The sequence below is a fragment of the Vespa velutina genome, chromosome 25 (assembly GCF_912470025.1).
Source record: "Vespa velutina chromosome 25, iVesVel2.1, whole genome shotgun sequence".
Lineage (NCBI taxonomy): Eukaryota > Metazoa > Arthropoda > Insecta > Hymenoptera > Vespidae > Vespa > Vespa velutina.
In genome coordinates, this window is record NC_062212.1 from 1,359,144 (window position 1) to 1,376,643 (window position 17,500).

General features: G+C 32.0%; 3 protein-coding genes across 14 annotated transcripts in view; all 3 read left to right on the top strand.

Moving 5' to 3' along the window:
- Nucleotides 1-2,183, top strand: part of LOC124957355 (histone H3.v1-like) — a 6,726-nt gene extending 4,543 nt beyond the window's left edge. For both annotated transcript variants that reach the window (XM_047514341.1, XM_047514340.1), the window contains 2 exons: nt 1-187; nt 282-2,183. The exon at nt 1-187 is cut by the window's left edge and continues 74 nt beyond it. In XM_047514341.1, coding sequence (XP_047370297.1) covers nt 1-187; nt 282-1,535 — 1,441 coding nt within the window. In that variant the 3' untranslated portion in view covers nt 1,536-2,183. The remainder of the gene's footprint in view (nt 188-281) is intronic.
- A 289-nt stretch (nt 2,184-2,472) lies between these two features.
- LOC124957289 (uncharacterized protein KIAA1143 homolog) lies at nt 2,473-4,497 on the top strand. The gene is made up of 3 exons (XM_047514199.1): nt 2,473-2,784; nt 4,003-4,135; nt 4,225-4,497. The coding sequence occupies exons 1-3, from the start codon at nt 2,677-2,679 to the stop codon at nt 4,395-4,397; spliced, it is 414 nt and encodes a 137-aa protein (XP_047370155.1). The 5' UTR covers nt 2,473-2,676; the 3' UTR covers nt 4,398-4,497.
- A 720-nt stretch (nt 4,498-5,217) lies between these two features.
- The window catches only part of LOC124957324 (kinesin-related protein 4), a 12,363-nt gene continuing 80 nt past the window's right edge, over nt 5,218-17,500 (top strand). The window contains exons 1-10 of one of the 11 annotated variants that reach the window (XM_047514274.1): nt 5,248-5,330; nt 5,422-5,603; nt 10,789-10,881; nt 11,465-13,858; nt 13,963-14,051; nt 14,782-14,919; nt 16,197-16,373; nt 16,473-16,595; nt 16,804-16,908; nt 16,986-17,500. The exon at nt 16,986-17,500 is cut by the window's right edge and continues 80 nt beyond it. In XM_047514274.1, coding sequence (XP_047370230.1) covers nt 10,812-10,881; nt 11,465-13,858; nt 13,963-14,051; nt 14,782-14,919; nt 16,197-16,373; nt 16,473-16,595; nt 16,804-16,908; nt 16,986-17,300 — 3,411 coding nt within the window. In that variant the 5' untranslated portion in view covers nt 5,248-5,330; nt 5,422-5,603; nt 10,789-10,811 and the 3' untranslated portion in view covers nt 17,301-17,500. Of the gene's footprint in view, nt 5,604-7,102; nt 7,539-7,698; nt 7,742-8,794; nt 9,246-10,147; nt 10,307-10,788; nt 10,882-11,464; nt 13,859-13,962; nt 14,052-14,781; nt 14,920-16,196; nt 16,374-16,472; nt 16,596-16,803; nt 16,909-16,985 lie in introns of those variants that run through there. The other 10 variants (XM_047514279.1, XM_047514271.1, XM_047514272.1 and 7 more) reach the window with 10 other exon arrangements.

Here is a 17,500-nt window from a genome sequence, read left to right on the forward strand (position 1 = left end):
CGAGAGAGAACGTTCAATATTGATGGGTCGATGGAAGACACATTCGCTTCCAGCACGTAAAAGAACACCCAGTAATATTATAACAAGTAATCCTAATCAGCCATCTCCATCGTCGAGTTTTAATTCGTCAACCATTCAATGTTGTCGACCTGCAACATCTACGGAACATCTTTTGCTTTACAATTTGGTGATTATAATGATTTAATATAATTGTTTCCTAACAGTATAATTAATTAAGCATATACATATATATATATATATATATATAATTTTTTTTTCAGTTTGGTGATGGTCGACCATGTTTGATACCACGTGCAGCTTGTTTGGTAACAGTAGGACCACCACGTTCTCGAAGCGATCATCATCAGTTTCTTTCAAAGATGCCCAGCGAATCTGGTGCATCCACTTCTTCACGTCATAGTTATCATCAGGCAAATGGTATGAGCGGTACACCAGCGAAAATGAAGTCACACAAATCTTGTCAGCAACAACAGAATTCGTCGATAAGCGGTGACATATCGGTTCATCATTCTCAACAGAATAGTTTATGCGTCGCTTGTATCTCAAGTGCTAATCGTCGTCGAGAACAATCGGATACTGGTAGTTTAGACGCATATGATTTGGCCAGTCCTTGCTGCGATCCAAACTGTGTTCCAAGCCGTAGAAGACGTGAGAAACAACGTCGAGCTAGAAACGAACAAAATCATCTTCAGCAACAGCAGCAGCAGCAGCAACAACAACAACAACAACAACAACAACAACAACAACAGCAGCAGCAGCAGCAGCAACAACAGCAACAACATGTGGCACAGGCTCAACGAGAACAACAACAGCAACAACAAGGACAACAACAACAGCAGCAGCAGCAACAACAACAACAACAACAACAACAACAGCAACAACAACAACAACATGGTACGCACAATTGTTCCAGATCTTCCGGTCATAGTCTTCACTCCATTACCAGTAGTGATGTATCAACTACTGCTGATAGCGTAGCTTCTTGTTCCACTAGTCTAAGTACAGATACACTTTACTGGGATCCAACTGTTCACCAAAGACCGCCACCGTGCCTTCAATATGCCAAACCCAAATCATGGGATAATTTAACTACAAAAGCTTTCGGTGGATACGGATTTGGATACGGTTATTTGGATACAGCTACAATAAAGACACACAGCGCTGAACGACCTGGAAAAGGAGGTCATGGTCGTGCTAAAACACCCACTGGTACTGTACAAAGAAGAACAAGTAGCAGTACATCTTATTCCACTGGCAGTACTCGACATTTTCAACCTACCAAATCTACTGAAAGTCTTCTAATACCGCCACCTTATCAAAATGAATTAGACGGTAGTATAAGCTGTGAATGTTTAGACGAACCCAGTCCAAGATTTTTACCTGTCGTTCAATTGGAAAAACATAAGGAATCCAATTACGTTGCTAGTAATCATCCTCAAATTAGACATCGACGTTCTAGTCATTCCGAAGGAAAACTCAGAGCTATTAACAGCTCGGAGGTAACTCGATTGTAAATTTATTATTTAGATTTATAATTTAGATTTCTGTATAAGCTGGGATTATTATATAAAATGAACCGTTGTACCATTTCCGTGGGGTGGTGGTCTTTTTTTTTTTTTTTTTTTTTTTTATTCTTGCCAATCAATCTTTTTTTATTAAAGCTTTTATTTCTATTTAACGAGAGAATATCTTTGAACATTTTATTAAGTAAATTCATTTTCTTTTTTCTAGAACTGATTATATCTCGAAGAATTTAATAAAATTCGTATTAATGTAATCTATGTCTGTCATGTACATTTCAATGAAAAATATTTCTCCTCGAATAATTAATTGATAACAATGCTTTCTCGTTTGTATTATAGTTGCATGTACATTTTTTAAAAAGACGAGATCGTAATATTATTTTACAATGAAAAAAAAAAAGAAAAAAAAAAAGAAAAAAAAAAGAAAAAAAGAAAAAAAAAAGAAATACAAAACTGCACTTGGAATTGTCTTTTTGATCAACGTAGAAGGTAATAAAAGTTTGATAAATTTTTTAAGGACGCACCGATTAATAGCAAACGATTTAATATATTGGCTAACCACTTCCATGGACAAAACGAATAAACGTTATAAATAAAAAAAAAAAAAAAAAAAAAAAAAAAAAAAAAAGAAGAAAAAGGTCAAATAAAGGACATATGCATATTTTTATTCAATGTCCCATACATAAACGTTAAGAAAAAAAAAATGAGAAAATCATTTGTATATTTGATATTTTATCTTTTTTCAACATTTTTAATTGAAAGAAAAATATTAAAAAATAATAAAATATTAAAAAAAATTTTTTTTTCATATAATGTATAAAAGTATGTATTATATATAATTTATATAAATAAATAATATAATTATATTAACATATATATATATATATATGTTAATTTGCATTAACCTGCGTTTTAATTGAAAAGGTTAGAAAAAAATTGTTCTGTCTGTGAAATGATTGGTTCATGCGTCGACCAATCAGAAACAAGATCATATACTAGAGAATGCTTTACAATTGTCTTTAACCAAACGTTCATCGTACTTAGTTTATTGCGTGTCGTTAGAGGTTATGTTACTTTACTAACTATCTGAATATACATTTAATTACACAAATTTTTACAAATATTATAAAGTATGTCTAGAAAAAAGTTAGTGTCATACATTAGGCCTGAAGAGCCAAAATTTTTAAGAGAATTAAAAGAACAGATTAAATACAAGGAAGGACCAACAATTAATACAAAGGTAAAGGTGTAAACATCCCTGATTATATATATTATATATTATTTATAAATTAAAATTTTTCTTTATGTTAATAAGATCAGAAATTAATATTGGTTTTCGAGGTTTTTTTTTTTTTTTTTTTTTTTTTTTTAGGTTAGAGCTAACAATTCGCATATTTCTTTTTATTTTTATATAATACAATTTTTTAGTTCAGATGTCACTCTATATGCTGATAGATATGCTTTTGTTTTTTTTTCTTTTTTTCTCTCTTTTTTTTTTTACTATTAATTTGTACTCATTTCAAAGTATTGATTTTAAAGATGAACAAAAAATAAATTCGATTAATTTTCTTATATGAGTATAAACTTGGTTATAAAGCTGCGGAAACAACTCGTAATATCAATCATGCATGTGGTAAGAATACAGTAAATGAATTTACTGTAAAGCGATGGTTTACAAAATTTCAAAATGGAAATGAAAGTCTGGAAGATGAAGAAGATCGTCAATTGTTTTCTGTCATTGAAAATGATCAATTGAAGAAGACATTGATTAAAACTGATTCATATACAATGGCTCGACAATTTGGACAGGTGGTAGGTCTAAAGTAACTCAACTGTTATTCACCATCTGACACACTTAAGAAAGTCAAAGAAACTCAACAAATGGATGCCATATGAATTAAACGAAGATAAACACGACCACATCGCACACGACAAAATCTACAAAACTTTGCCTAAATATTCAACATAAATTCTACGGACTTTTCATCAATCAACTAACATTTTTTCAAACACCTTGATTATTACTTTTGCAAGGGAAAATTTTCACCAATGAAGTTGTTACTGAAAATAAATTCAAAGAATTTATCGAAGTTCTAAAACATTGGAATTTTATATTATTAGGATTAAAAAAAAAAAAAAAAAAAAAAAAAAGGAAAAAAAAAAACTTATTTCACTTTGGCTAAAATATTTAAATTACAATGGATTTTGTTTTGCTTTGATAGTTTTAAAGATAAAAGTTCGAAAACCGACATTAATTTCTTACCGATCTTATTATAATATAATTTATTGATTATATTTCTATAATTCTTTATAATTTCGTATATTTAATACGAAACAATAGGTGTGTTGTTGATAAAAAAAAAAAAGGAAAAAAAAAAGAAAAAAAAAATTTAATATTTATTTAATAAAGAAGTAATATAATAATTTGATTTTTTTCTTTTTTCTTTTTTTCAAATAGAAAGAAATTTTGTCACGTGTCTCTGACAATGAAGAGGAAGATATAGAAGGAGAGAAGCCTCTTGTTGTTGTATTAAATTCAGGAGACTTAACTGCGGAAGAAGCAGAAGCTTATGAAAAACAAAAACAAAAAGGTACATTTTGATTCATATAGATATATTTTTATCCAATATATTTAATAATATTTAATTATAATCTATATGATTTGTTTGAAAATTTATAGAGGAAGCTGAAGCTCCGATTGATTTGTCTAAACGTGTAATATTTAATAAAGATAAATTGAAAAAGAGACATTCAGATACGATTGACGGATCTGCTAATAAAAAAGTTAAAAAGAGCAAACACAAGAAAGCTGTTTTATCGTTTAACGATGAAGAGGAAGAAAGTTTAGGATAAGGTGTAATATGTGTGTGTGTGTGTGTGTGTGTGTGTGTGTGTGTGTGTGTGTGTGTGTGTATGTGTGCGTGTGTGTGTGTGTGTGTAAATATTATATTTATTTTTTATTTACCAAATATTTTTTGGTAATAATATCTGTTATATTCATTACCAATAATATTTGTATATTCACATTATTTTTATTATAATACTTGTGTACAAAATATTTGTCATTAATAATTTGATGCAATTGAAATTGTATAAATTTCAATTAAGATTGTACATATGACACATTTTCATAAATATAATTTATATATAATGTATTAATGAGATACATTTATACAATAATGGAAAACTTGAAGAAAAAAAATGTATATAATAAATATAAGTGTATATATATATTTATATGAAAAAGAGAGAAAGAGAGAGTAAAAGTACATGTAATTTTATAATAAATATTTTATTAAAAAAAAAAAAAGTAAAAAAAAAACAAATTTATAAAAGAAACATTACAAAAAAAAAAAAATAAAAATAAACTATACTTTTTGAATGTGAAAATAATTAATTGTAGAAAAAGAAATATAAAAAAAAAACAGATTTTTTTTTTTTTTTTTTTTTTTTTTTTTTTTTTTTTCCAAAGTGAAGCTTAAAATAGAAAAGGGCGGGTACCTTAACGTCAACCCCGTAGTTTGTACATTGTTGCGATTGCAGATTGCCCTTATTCTTAGGGAGAGTCTCTCATTGGACGTGCACGTGTATATGATCACGTGATAATCTAGAAGAAATGCTACTGGTCGTTTGGTCCCCTTTAACATAACGCGTACGTCATAAAATTTGCGGTCACGTGATTACGGTCGCCATCTTGGCAGTTTTAGACGACGGAGGTAAGAAAGATCCATGACGTCGAAGCCAAATAAACATCAAATATATGTGAATAATATCGATACAATAACGGTGTGTAAGAAGTGTAGAACGAGTCTTAAGCGTGTCCGACATTTGTCAGTGTACGAAACGGTCAGTGAATTTAAATAGCGCGGCATTTCAGATGCGTGTGTGTTTCGATTATCGGTCCTCTTTGGGGGGATAATCGCGATCGGACGTCGACCACCACGGCAGCTGTTCGACGAGCCAAAGGCAGCCCTTAAAGAGAAATGGCGGGATCATTCTAAATCTTTCCTTTTAGAAAGAACGATATCAGCAATAAAAGTTCGTTTCTTTTAAAGCGAGGTAAAGTAAATCTCGCAATTGAGTCAACGAAAATTATATATATGTATATGTATATATATATATATGTATTGTATATATATATATGATGTATATATATATATACATATATATATATATATATATATATATATATATCTTTTCAACTTTTACAATTGATCTCTCTATGGAATTTCTCATTTCTACGGTTATATACTTAATAACACAATACTCCAGGGCAGTACCTATCTCCTATTTGCACCCCCTCCCCCTATATTATTTCTTCCCAATTGATGACAATTCTTAATTTTTTCTAATCTTTCTCTCTCTTTTTTTTTTTTTTTTTTTTTTTTTTTTTTTTAATACTTTAGATTTTTCTTAGATTGGAAAAAGATTAATTCGTATCATTTAAACCTGAAACTTGATCTTCGGACCGATATTTTTTTTTTTTTTTCTGTCCGCCGAAAATCGCCACGCGTTTTTTGAGAACACGATTATCTCGTAAAATTTTTTTTTTTTTTTTTGCCATCAACCGAAAGAGGTCTTACTTATAACATTTAAACTCAAATTTGATCTTTGGGAATTTATTATTTTTTTATTTTTTTTTATTTTTTTTTTTTTTCAAAGATCGTGTCCTTAAAAACGTTATAATTTTTTCTTTTTTTTTTTTTTCCTCTTTTTTCTTTATAACAACTTTACGAAGTTCATCGAATGAGTGTTACGTTTAACCTCAAATTAAAATTTGACGAATGAATTTCTTTTTTTTAACATCTACCGAGACAACGAAGTTTTTGGGGGGAGAAAATGAAAAAAAGAAAAAAAAGAAAAGAAAAAGAAAAAAAAATGGAATTACACTCGGATAATCATCGATCCCTAAATATTTTTCTCGGAATTGAAGAACAACAAAAAAAAAAAAAAAGAAAAAAGAAAAATTAAAAATAAAAAAAATAAAAACAAAAGGGACAAGGATTACATTAATGGAACAACATTCGAATAATAACAATTCTCTTGGCATTCGTTTTGATGTCGATCCTTATTTGAAAAAAGAAAAAAAAATAGAGAGTGGAAAAACAGAAAAAGAAAAGCTCATAAAAAAAGGGGGAAAAAAAGGAAAGAAAAATCAGAACGTAAGAAGAAGAAGAAGAAGAAGGAGAAGGAGAAAGAAGAAGGAAAAAAAAAAGGATACAAACATTAACCTACAAAATTAAAGCGTCTGATATCCTCCGTATTCCCGCACTCCTCCGCCGTGCACCCACTCTTCTTCCCCCCACCCTCCACGCTCCCTGCTCCCCCTGAGTAAGATGACGGTCTCGATCAAGAGAATGAGAGAGAGTGTATGAGGAGAGAGGGGAGTTGGTAGGGAGAAGAAGGGAGAAAAAGAACCTGTAAACTAGGGACGGCCCTGGGGCATAACTTTTTAACGTTACCACCGACGCTCCTGTCCTCTAGTGTGTAACACATTCATCGTTAGAAATGTTTACTATTTTCTCCGATTGTGTGATCTGTGAATAAAATCGGTGTGTAACCCGTACCAACGTAAAGACGTCGTAGAAGAGTCGTAATATTAAGGAACGCGTTTGTAACGCGAAATAAGTATATCCCGTGTGTGTGTGCGTGTGTATGTGTGTGTATATGTGTGTATAAACGTGCGTGGTTGTGTGTGTGTGTGTGTGGTGTATGTTGAGAGGGACGGTTGGGAAGGGGGTGGAGAAGATGGAGTGGGGGGAGGTTAGGTAAAAAAGAAAGAAAGGAAGGAAGGAAGGAAGGAAGGAAGGGAGAAAAAAAATTAAACTAGTTTAGTCAATCGGAGTATAGTCGAGGACAGAGAGATAAAGAGAGAGAGAGAGAGAGAGAGAGAGAGAAAGAGAGAGAAAAGGAAAGAAAAAGAAAATGTTACGTTATGACGATAAATCGTAGTGTAGGGAGTTCAATGGTGGTCAGGTGCGTATTTATTATTGGGTGCGTGACCGAGACAGAGAAAAGTGAGTGAGAAAGAGAGAGAGAGAAACAAAGAAAGAGACAGACAGACAGACAAACAGACAGACAGACGTTGCCGCCGCCGTCGTCGTCGTCGTCGTCGTCGACGACGACGACGACGACGACGACGACGACGACTAGGACAACGACAACTGCAGTGAAGCGGCGTCGGCATTGTGTTAAACGTAAGACACAGAATAAGAATAAGAAGTATAAGAAGGAGGAGGAAGAAAAGGAAGAAAGAAAAAAAGAGAAACGTTGCTTAAAAAAAAAAAAAAAAAAAAAAAAAAGAAAGAAAGAAAGAAAAAAAAACGACGAAGAAGAAGAAAAAAGAAAAGAAAGAAAAGAAAAGAAAAGAAAAAAATTCCGCCAAGTCATAAAACTCTGCACGCACACACACACACACATGTACGCGCGCGCACATACATACACAGCAGCAGACAGATGGACGGACGGACGGACGGACAGACGGACAGACAGACAGACGGATGAACGGACGGACGGACGGACATATAACACACACACACACAAACACGAAGTGGCAACAACGCAAACAATTTTGAAAAAGGCAATCGTGTTTGATGATGAATATTCGACTTGATCTTCGATTCTTCATACAACGAATGCATTTCTCTCTCTCTCTCTCTCTCTGTCTCTCTCTCTCTCTTTCTCTGTTTCAAACCCCCCCCACTCTCTTTCTCTGTCTCTCTCTCTTGTTACTCTCATCCTCCCCTACCCCCCTCTCTCTCTCTTTTTGTTCGGCTCTTCTCCAAAGTTGACGATGGCAACGTGTCGCGCGTCGTTCGCCGAGATACATACATCACGCGTTCTACGGGGGTCAAAAGATCTTTCTTAATCAAAAGAGAAACCAATGATATATATATATATATATATATATATATATATATATATATTTTGACAATAATTTCTAAGAGAGAAAAAATAAAAGGAAAAAATTAAAAGAGAAAATTTCTTTTCCTTTCTTTTCTTTTTCTTTTTTCTAATATAAAAAAGAAAAAATAATTCGTCCAATTCTTCTTCAATCATAATAATAATAATAATAATAATAATAATAATAATAATAATAATAATAATAATAATAATAATTAATTTGTTCTATTAATTCATATCGATTATTCTTCCCTTACAATTTCTCTCTCTCTCTCCCTCTCTCTTTCTCTTTTCTATGACATACATACGTACATACATAGATACATGCATACATAATATATATATATATACATCATACACACGTGTAAAAATTAATAACAAAATTAAAGAATAAAATGAGAGGGATTAGGTGGGACATTGTGATGATAGTGGAGTGAAGCGGAGTGGAGTGGAGTGGAGTGGAGTGGAGTGAAGTGAAGTGAAAGAGGTGTGTAGTGGATTGGATTGATGGTAGAAGTGAGGTTATGTCGAAAAATTATGATTAGGATAGACATTGGATGGATGCGTCATGGGGTTGTTTAGCCACGTTTTACACTACGAGATTGATTGTGCGCGCGAAATCTATCTCTTTGTGCGTGTATATACGTGCCTGCGTGCGCGCCCGCACGTGTGTGTGTGTGTATGTGTGTGAGGTGTGTGTGCGCGCATTTATACAAGAAGGGGGGAGGAATGAGTGAGTGAGTGAGTGAGTGAGTGAGTTAGTAAGTAAAAGTGTGTGTGCGTGCTTCTGTGTAAGTGGTATGTGTACGTGGTGCGCGCGCGATAAAGAGAGAAAAAGAGATAGATAGACAGACAGAAAGAGAGAGAGAGAGAGAGAGAGAGAGAGAGAGAGAGAGAGAGAGAGAGAGAGAGAGAGAGATCATAGACAGACCCATACAAACGTCTTACAATAAAAGATTGATAGAGTTAAAAGGGTTTTATATATAGAAAGAGGTTATAAAATCAAACCTCAGTTCGATTGATGATTTATTTAAATAAATAATTTGACAAAATTATTAAGTCGATTCACTAACGCAATAGTTTTATTTCTCTCTCTCTCTCTCTCTCTCTTTCTCGCAGGTGACCGACGCTAACCGTTAAAAGCTGTGTGCTGCTCTGCTTCGTGGACTCTCTCTCTCTCTCTCTCTCTCTCTCTCTCTCTCTCTCTCTCTCTCTCTCTCTCCTTCTCCTTCCCTTTTACGCTCTCCTCTCTCCTCTCTCTCTTCTCTCTGTCCTATCCTCTCTCTCTCCTCTCTCTTCTCTCTCCTCTCTCTCTTCTGTCTCTCTCTCTCGTTCCTCTTTCGTCGGTCTGCTGCTGCCTGCTACTGCTGCTTCCGTGGTTGTGTCGTCGTCGCGTTGCACGGGTGTGCTCACCTCCTTCTTCTCCTCCTTCTCCTCGTCGTCGTCGTCGTCGTCGTCGTCGTCGTCGTCGTCGTCGTCGTCGTCGTCGTCGCCTAAGAGGCGATCAAAATCTATTTCCTTTATTTTTTGGTTATTTTCTTTCTTTCTTTTTTTCCCTCCTAATTCTATTCCATTCGTCATCATCGTCGTCATCGTCGTCATCGTCGTCATCGTCGTCGTCGTCGTCGTCGTCGGATTGGAAAAGAAAGAAATTGAAAAAAAAAGAAAAAGAAAAAGCGTCGATTCCCGGTGGTAGTGTTGGTGGTGGTGGTGGTGGTGGTGGTGCTGGTGGTGGTGAATATAGTGGATGGATGGTGTGCATCTCTAATAATAATCATCCTTTGGTTAAGGATCACATAACGGGGAAAATTATTATTATTACATGATTCGTGACCCGTCAAACAGTGCCCGCTCGAGAGGTGAATTTTCTTGGTTATGGGTTGTGATCATCTTCTCCAAGGGGAGTTAGGAGTACGGAATTCGCAGCGCCATTTTGAAAAATTTGGCCCCGCTAAAAATTCACTCCCTCTTCCCTCGTTTCTCTCTCTCTCTCTCCCTCTTTCTCCTTCTCTCTCTCCCTCTCTCTCCCTCTCTCTCTCTCTCTCTCTCTCTCTCTCTCATTCTCTCTCATAACCCTCCCTATTCCTCTTCTCTTCCTCCTTTTTTATCCTCCTCGCCTTCCTCCTCTTCTCCTCGTCTTCCTCCTCCTTTAACTTCTCTTTCTCTATCAATCTTCTCTCATGTTCGTTTAATATTTTGAAAAAAGAAAATATATATATTCTTCACCTTATTATTATTATTATTAGGGCCCTTTTTTTTTTTTTTTTAACTTACGCTTCCCTCCCTCCCGCCTTTGCCGCCCTTTCCTCATGACAGTTGTCTTATTTTATTTATTGTTTAGATCGACTCTACAGTCGTGGCCCCATGGACGGGACTTTGGAAGAACCTCCTGTTAAGGACTCTTCTCAGAACAATTCTGACAAAGTGTCAAAAGGTAAATAATTTTTTTATTTATTTGTTCTTTCTATCTCTCTCTCTCTCTTTTTTGATTTTGGTTGTTGATCTTTCTTTTTCCCTTCTTCTTTTTTTTTTTTTTTTTTTTTTTTATATGTTCTTTCTGTTGTATATTTCAATCCACACCATTTTGGAGTTTTATATCATCAATATTTGGGACTTGTACATTTCTCTTTTTTTTTTTTTTTTTTTTTTTTTTTTTTTTTCTTTTATAATATAATGCACTTCACTTTTTTACATTCTATGGAAAGTCTAAGGGGAATATTCTTTAGTAAAATATTTGAAAGAAGAAGAAAACTATAGTTTTAACTTTTCATTAAGCAGTTTATAATGATTATATAAGTCATTCAAAAGTATGTGGTAAAAAAAAAAAAAAAAAAAAAAAGAAAAGAAAAAATAAAAAAAAAAAACAGGAACAAGTATATCCTTCAAAGAGTATTCTTATCGAATAGATTTTATATTCATCAAAGAGTTCTATCATTTTGTTAATGTCTGTATATTAATGATAATCTTATGATATTATATGGTGGTATAATTTCAATGTGTTATTTATTTGTTCCCAGACATGGTCATTCCAAATGGTGTCAATGGAAAGTATGGTAGTACTGAAAAGGAAGAATTTCCGGACTCTGACAGTGTCAAAACGTCGAACGAGACTGTTAGTAAACGAAAAGAAGAAGAGGAGGAAGGGGAAGGGGATGGGGAAGAGGAAGAAGATGAAGATGAGGATGAAGAGGAAGATGTTATGGACAGAAGACACTTTGACCACGAAGATAGGGATATGCAATCGGAAGACAGTGAGCAAAATGAATCGAGAAAGAATAGGAGTAAGGGGGGTTGCTTATACGAGTCAAGAAATGACTCCATGGTTTCAGAATCTTCCGATGGTGTCAGTGAGATGAACGATACTAGTGAAGTGTCTAGAAATGAAGATAAGTGTCTAAACACATCTCGTGAGGCTATGGATGTTGATGAACAGAGTAATAACTCTGATGTAGAATGTTTGGATGAGAGCATCACGAGAGTACGAATGGATAATGATGATGTGTTCACTTTAAAAAAATCTAACATAAACGAGGGTAAAGATTTGTCATGTAGTAGTAACGTTCAACAATCAAATGATTCTGCTGAAATTGTAGAAAGCAGTATGGATACATCAGATGTGAAGATATGCGAAGAAAATGGAAGTTGCGATAGTCCCGAAATAGAAGAGATAACAGATAGTGCAAAGAATAATAATGGTCTAAATACAACTCAAGAACGTACTGTAAAAGATCCTACAAAACAAAAAAAACAGAGAAAGCAAATAGATCTTAGTAGTATTACACCTAGAAGAAGTTCTCGTAATATTAAAAGAACAAGTTATATAGAAAGAGAAGTTGAAGAAGAAGCGGAGGATGATGGTTCTGATATAGAGGAAATTAAACCTGAAGATCCATTAGCTGGGATAGATAGTAAAGATAAAGAGAATTCTAAATTAAAGTCACCGTCGAAAAATAGTAAAACCACTATAGTGGTCAATGATACTAAACGCTTAGTAGAAATTGCTGCTGGAAGTAAGTCCGTCAAAGGTGGCAAAAAGGAACCTACGTTAGTTATAATAGATACAAACTCCATACTTTCAGGACGTGGTGGCCTTCCTGTTGGTAACAATAAACCACACCATACAGTTTCTAATCCCAGTTCTTTCTCAGTTGTACCAATGAATATGACTACACAAACGATGTATCCAAATATGAGAACAACTATTACACCTGTACCCATGACATCTAAAGCTGCACAATTAAGTCCCAAGCCAAGTAGCATGACTACAGTTACTCCTCCATTGCCACCTATATTACCAACTTTAACCGATGACATGTTTGTCGTGGAAGCACCATCTTTTATAGTACCTTATGTATATGAAAAACCGCCGTTAAAGCCATTGAAAGAATTTGTTTCTAAATTAGAAAAAAGCATAGAGGATAAACAAAAGGAGGATATGTTAAAAAAGATTACAGAAGATAATAAAGATAATCAAGATATTAATGAAGATTCAATGGATATGAATAAAAAGGTAGATAGTAGAAACCAAGAAAGTGAAAATGATGGAAGTTTAAGGTCTAAAAAGGATGGAGATGATAGTGGAGGAGACATGATGGATACAATAGAATCTGGGATTTCAAATATAAGTGACAAACATGATATAAGGCAAGATGATAGGAATAAAGTAATCACTTACTTTGATTTACCATTGGGTAAATTTTTTATGCAGATTGGAGTAAATCTTGTTCAGGAATATGTGCAAACTGATCTATTACGGACTCAAAAACGTAAACAGGGCAAAGGTAGCACATCTGCGGAGACACAATTAGCTATAAATTCACTCATCAAGAATTTAGAATTTAGTAAGGAAAATAATGAACCATTCCACTTAGAAATGAAAAAATGTGAATTCTGTAGTTTTAAAACGGAATCTACATTAGTAATGCAGCATCACTTAGAAACTCCTCATATGCGCAATTACGTCTACAAATGTAATTTTTGTCCAATGGAAGTTCGTAGTCCTCATGATATATTATTCCATATGGAAGCAGAACATAATACTCGTGGTCGATTGGAACGTGGTCCAGCTTTTCATCAATGTCCTAATTGTCCATTTGAAGATAACCAAAAAGGGAAACTTACACGGCACATTCTTGCTTGCTCTAAAAAATTTAGACCAGAACGAAATTTGGAACCTGCCGCCGATTGGGAGCCACCAGCAAAAATTCCAAGATTAAATCGTGCACGTCCAGTTGGTCCAACTAATCCTAATGCTCTTGCTATGGCTATGAGTGCCAAAGGTCCACAACCACTTTTACCGAAATTACTTCCAGCGCCTATTACAGGTCGTGGAAGAGGACGTCCACCAATGCAGCCTAGATATTCTGATATGAAAACATTACGACCTGGTGGTGGTACTACTATGCGGCAAGGTAAAAATCAATTGATATCATTATAATAATATTTATTAATAATATATTTTATATTACGAATTAGTATCATCAATGTACAAACATTTAATTTAGCAACGTTTTAGATAATGTTGCAGGCATGATGTATCGACCAACATCTTCTGGCCTATTAGTTCCCGCTTCGTACCAATTTGGTAGTAATCAATTGTTTCAGGTAAAGAAAAAAAAAAAAAAAAAAAAAAAAAAAAAAAAAAGAAAAAAAATTTTTTTTTTTTTTTATTTTATCATATTTATCATTTCTTATTATACATAAGCAGATTTTAATGACAAAAATGTATTGTATTTTTAAACGTCACGATATATTTCTGATATAATCAAAAGAAATATCACGCAGAAATAAGTCTGAAATAAATGGTATTTAAAGGTATTGCGATAAAGCAGAATAAATCAAATAAAAAGTAAAATTATAATATAAGAAGTATGACAATAATTCCAATGGATAGTATATATATATATATCCTTTGGAAAAATTTATAATTAAACAAAGTTTAACGATTATATCAAACTTTATTATATAGGCATATTTGAAATAATTAATTACAAATATCGCATTATAGAGTCTTTAAATTTATTAAAATTTTTGTTTATTATTTTTCTATAAAATATAATTTCTTTTCTATTGTAAATGCGAATGGGGGATATTCTTTTCACTGGAAAAAACAAAACAAAAAAAAAAAAAAAAAAAGAAATAGATTCAATTATATTTAAGTTTAAAAAATATAAAAAACTGAAGAAACTTTTTTATAATAGACATATAATAATAATGATAATTCACAATACATGTGTGAGTAATAAAGAAACGTAAGGGAAAAAATGGAGAGATGTTTGAAAACAAAAAAGAAAACAAAAAAGAATTAGTAAAAAAAATATATGGGTGGTGACAGGTGGTGGGTGGCTCTGGGACTGTCATGTCGGCTGTCTCGGGAGTGAGTAGCAGTAGCGGCGGCAGTTCCGGTCAACCCACACCCATTGCACTTGTACCCAACGTAATCGACTCTCTGTCTAGGTTGTCCTCATCACAGGTAAATAATATACTAGAAGGTATCAGGAAGGTTAACTTATTTTTATATATAGCATTTGTGATCGCATGGATAACACGTTCAACAGATGCAAAGTGCTTAGTAACTTTTATTTCATAAAGGTTTGTTTTGTAAAAGAAACAACAACAACAACAACAACAACAACATCAACAATAAAAATATGTGTGTGGTTGCTTCTCTGGTATAATAATAATAATAATAATAATAATAATAATAATAATAATAATAATAATAATAATGATAATTATAATATAATGATGATAATAATATAATATAGTAATAATCATAATCATAATAATAATAATAATAATAATAATAATAATAATAATAATAATAATAATAATACACTTATCAAATTTATATATAATACAAAGTTCTTCTTTGTTTTGCTGTTATAATATTTCTTTTATATCATAATACTATACAGTATTTGTATGTGCATGTGTATATATATATATATATATATACATACACATGTGTTATCATTAGCTTTTCATAATAGTTATTTGTAAAAGAAAGAAAGGAAAAAAAAAAGCAAAAAATTTTATAATACTTGTATAATTAAAATGAATTATTATGAAATATTATGACTATATGTTACGATTAAGCTTAGGAGAATTTGTAACATTTTTTATTTATAATATATGTGTTAGAATTTAATTGAACTAAAATAATGGATATGCGATTTGGGCTGGTATATATATAAAATATGTACTATTGTAATATTAACTAATTGCCAAACAAAAAAAAAACAAAAAAAAAAAAAAGAAAAGTAAAAAATAATACTAACCTTTTGTTTCTTCTTGAAATTAATTGAGAATGAACTGAAAGGTTGTGTCATTATAATTGGAGTAATATTACATGGAAAAATATTATTCTAATGACAAAAGATATTTATATTTGTTATATAGTTCTATAAGCATTATTACTTTTACATGTAATCAATTTATAAAATCTTTAAGAATTATTAATGCTTATCATAATGAGATAAAAGTGAATAAGTTTAAAAATAAAAAAGTTCGAGAAGAATTAAATTTTTTAAGTTAAATGATCTTAAATAATTATATATAAATGATTTTTTAATCATATATATATATATATATATATATATATATATATATATATATATATATATACATTAGGCAAAAATATGATTAATGATTTTTATAGAGTAATAATATTATCTTAGTATTCTATCTCTCTATAAAGTGATATAAATATTTTCTTTTTTTTTTCTTTTTTTTTTTTTTCTTTTTCAGAACACAACGGCCAGTACAAAAAATCCCACGGCAAAGTTATTAAGTCAACCGAGTATATCTATAACTCCATTACCACGTACAACATCTCAAACCTCCATTCCTGGTTCGGGAACATCATCAAAATCTGGAGGGAAAAATACATTTGTTATATGTGAAATTTGCGATGGTTATATTAAGGTAAAATTACATATAAAAAAAAAAAAAATCATTGGCAGATTAATCATATAAAATTACTTCAAATGGAAATATCTTAATTTGATTTATTTATCTCGATAGGATCTCGAGCAACTAAGAAATCACATGCAATGGATTCATAAAGTAAAAATACATCCAAAGATGATTTATAACAGACCTCCATTGAACTGCCAAAAATGTCAATTTCGATTTTTCACAGATCAGGTAAAAATAACATTCTATATTTATTTGTAAATAATAATAATAATGGTAATAATAATAATAATAATAATAATAATAATAATAAATAAATAAAAAGAAAAAAAAAAAGGAAAAGAAAAAAGATATCCTCCTACTTTATGAATTTTATTTCCATAACTGTATAGAATTTGTAAAATATTTTTTTTTAATGTAACATCAATTTTAATAATAGGGTTTGGAAAGACATTTGCTTGGATCTCATGGACTCGTTACGTCCAGTATGCAAGAAGCAGCAAATAGAGGAAAAGATGCTGGTCGTTGTCCAGCTTGTGGTAGAGTAAGTACATTTTTAATCTTCATCATTATTATTATATATGAAAATATTAAAATTGTACTATGATAATAAATTTGTAGGTATATCAATGGAAGCTATTAAATCATGTTGCACGGGATCATGGAATGACATTAAAACCCGCGCATTTATCATATAAATGTACAGTATGCACTGCCACATTTGGAATGTATAAACAATTTGAAAATCATGTATACTCAGCGCACAGCGTTGTAGCCAAAAGAGTAATGGATAAAAAGAATACTCCGTCGTCACCGTCATCAAGATCAAATGACTCTCTTTTAAAACCTTTGAAGATAAATGACGAAATAACAATAATTCCACAACCAGCAAAACCTACAACTAGATCTGGCACATCTCAGGGCAGAAGCAAATAGCAATGATCAGCAGAGTGATACGTGTGTCCTTGTTTAACAGAATTTCACGTAACTCTGAGTTGGTACTCCCTATAGGCGATCACTGAAAATATTTTCTTTTTTTGCAGTGATCAAGACGTGCCGTGTACATGCGTATGCATATTAAACTATGCTTAAGATGCAATTACCGACACTATAAAAAAGAAAAAAAGAAAAAAAGA

What these genes read in the sequence shown, in the direction of transcription:
- LOC124957289 (XM_047514199.1), top strand. Translation starts at nt 2,677, where the DNA reads ATGTCTAGAAAAAAGTTAGTGTCATACATTAGGCCTGAAGAGCCAAAA. An exon ending in GACCAACAATTAATACAAAG is followed by an intron (nt 2,785 to 4,002) that starts GTAAAGGTGTAA and finishes TTTTTCAAATAG; the next exon opens with AAAGAAATTTTGTCACGTGT. An exon ending in TGAAAAACAAAAACAAAAAG is followed by an intron (nt 4,136 to 4,224) that starts GTACATTTTGAT and finishes GAAAATTTATAG; the next exon opens with AGGAAGCTGAAGCTCCGATT.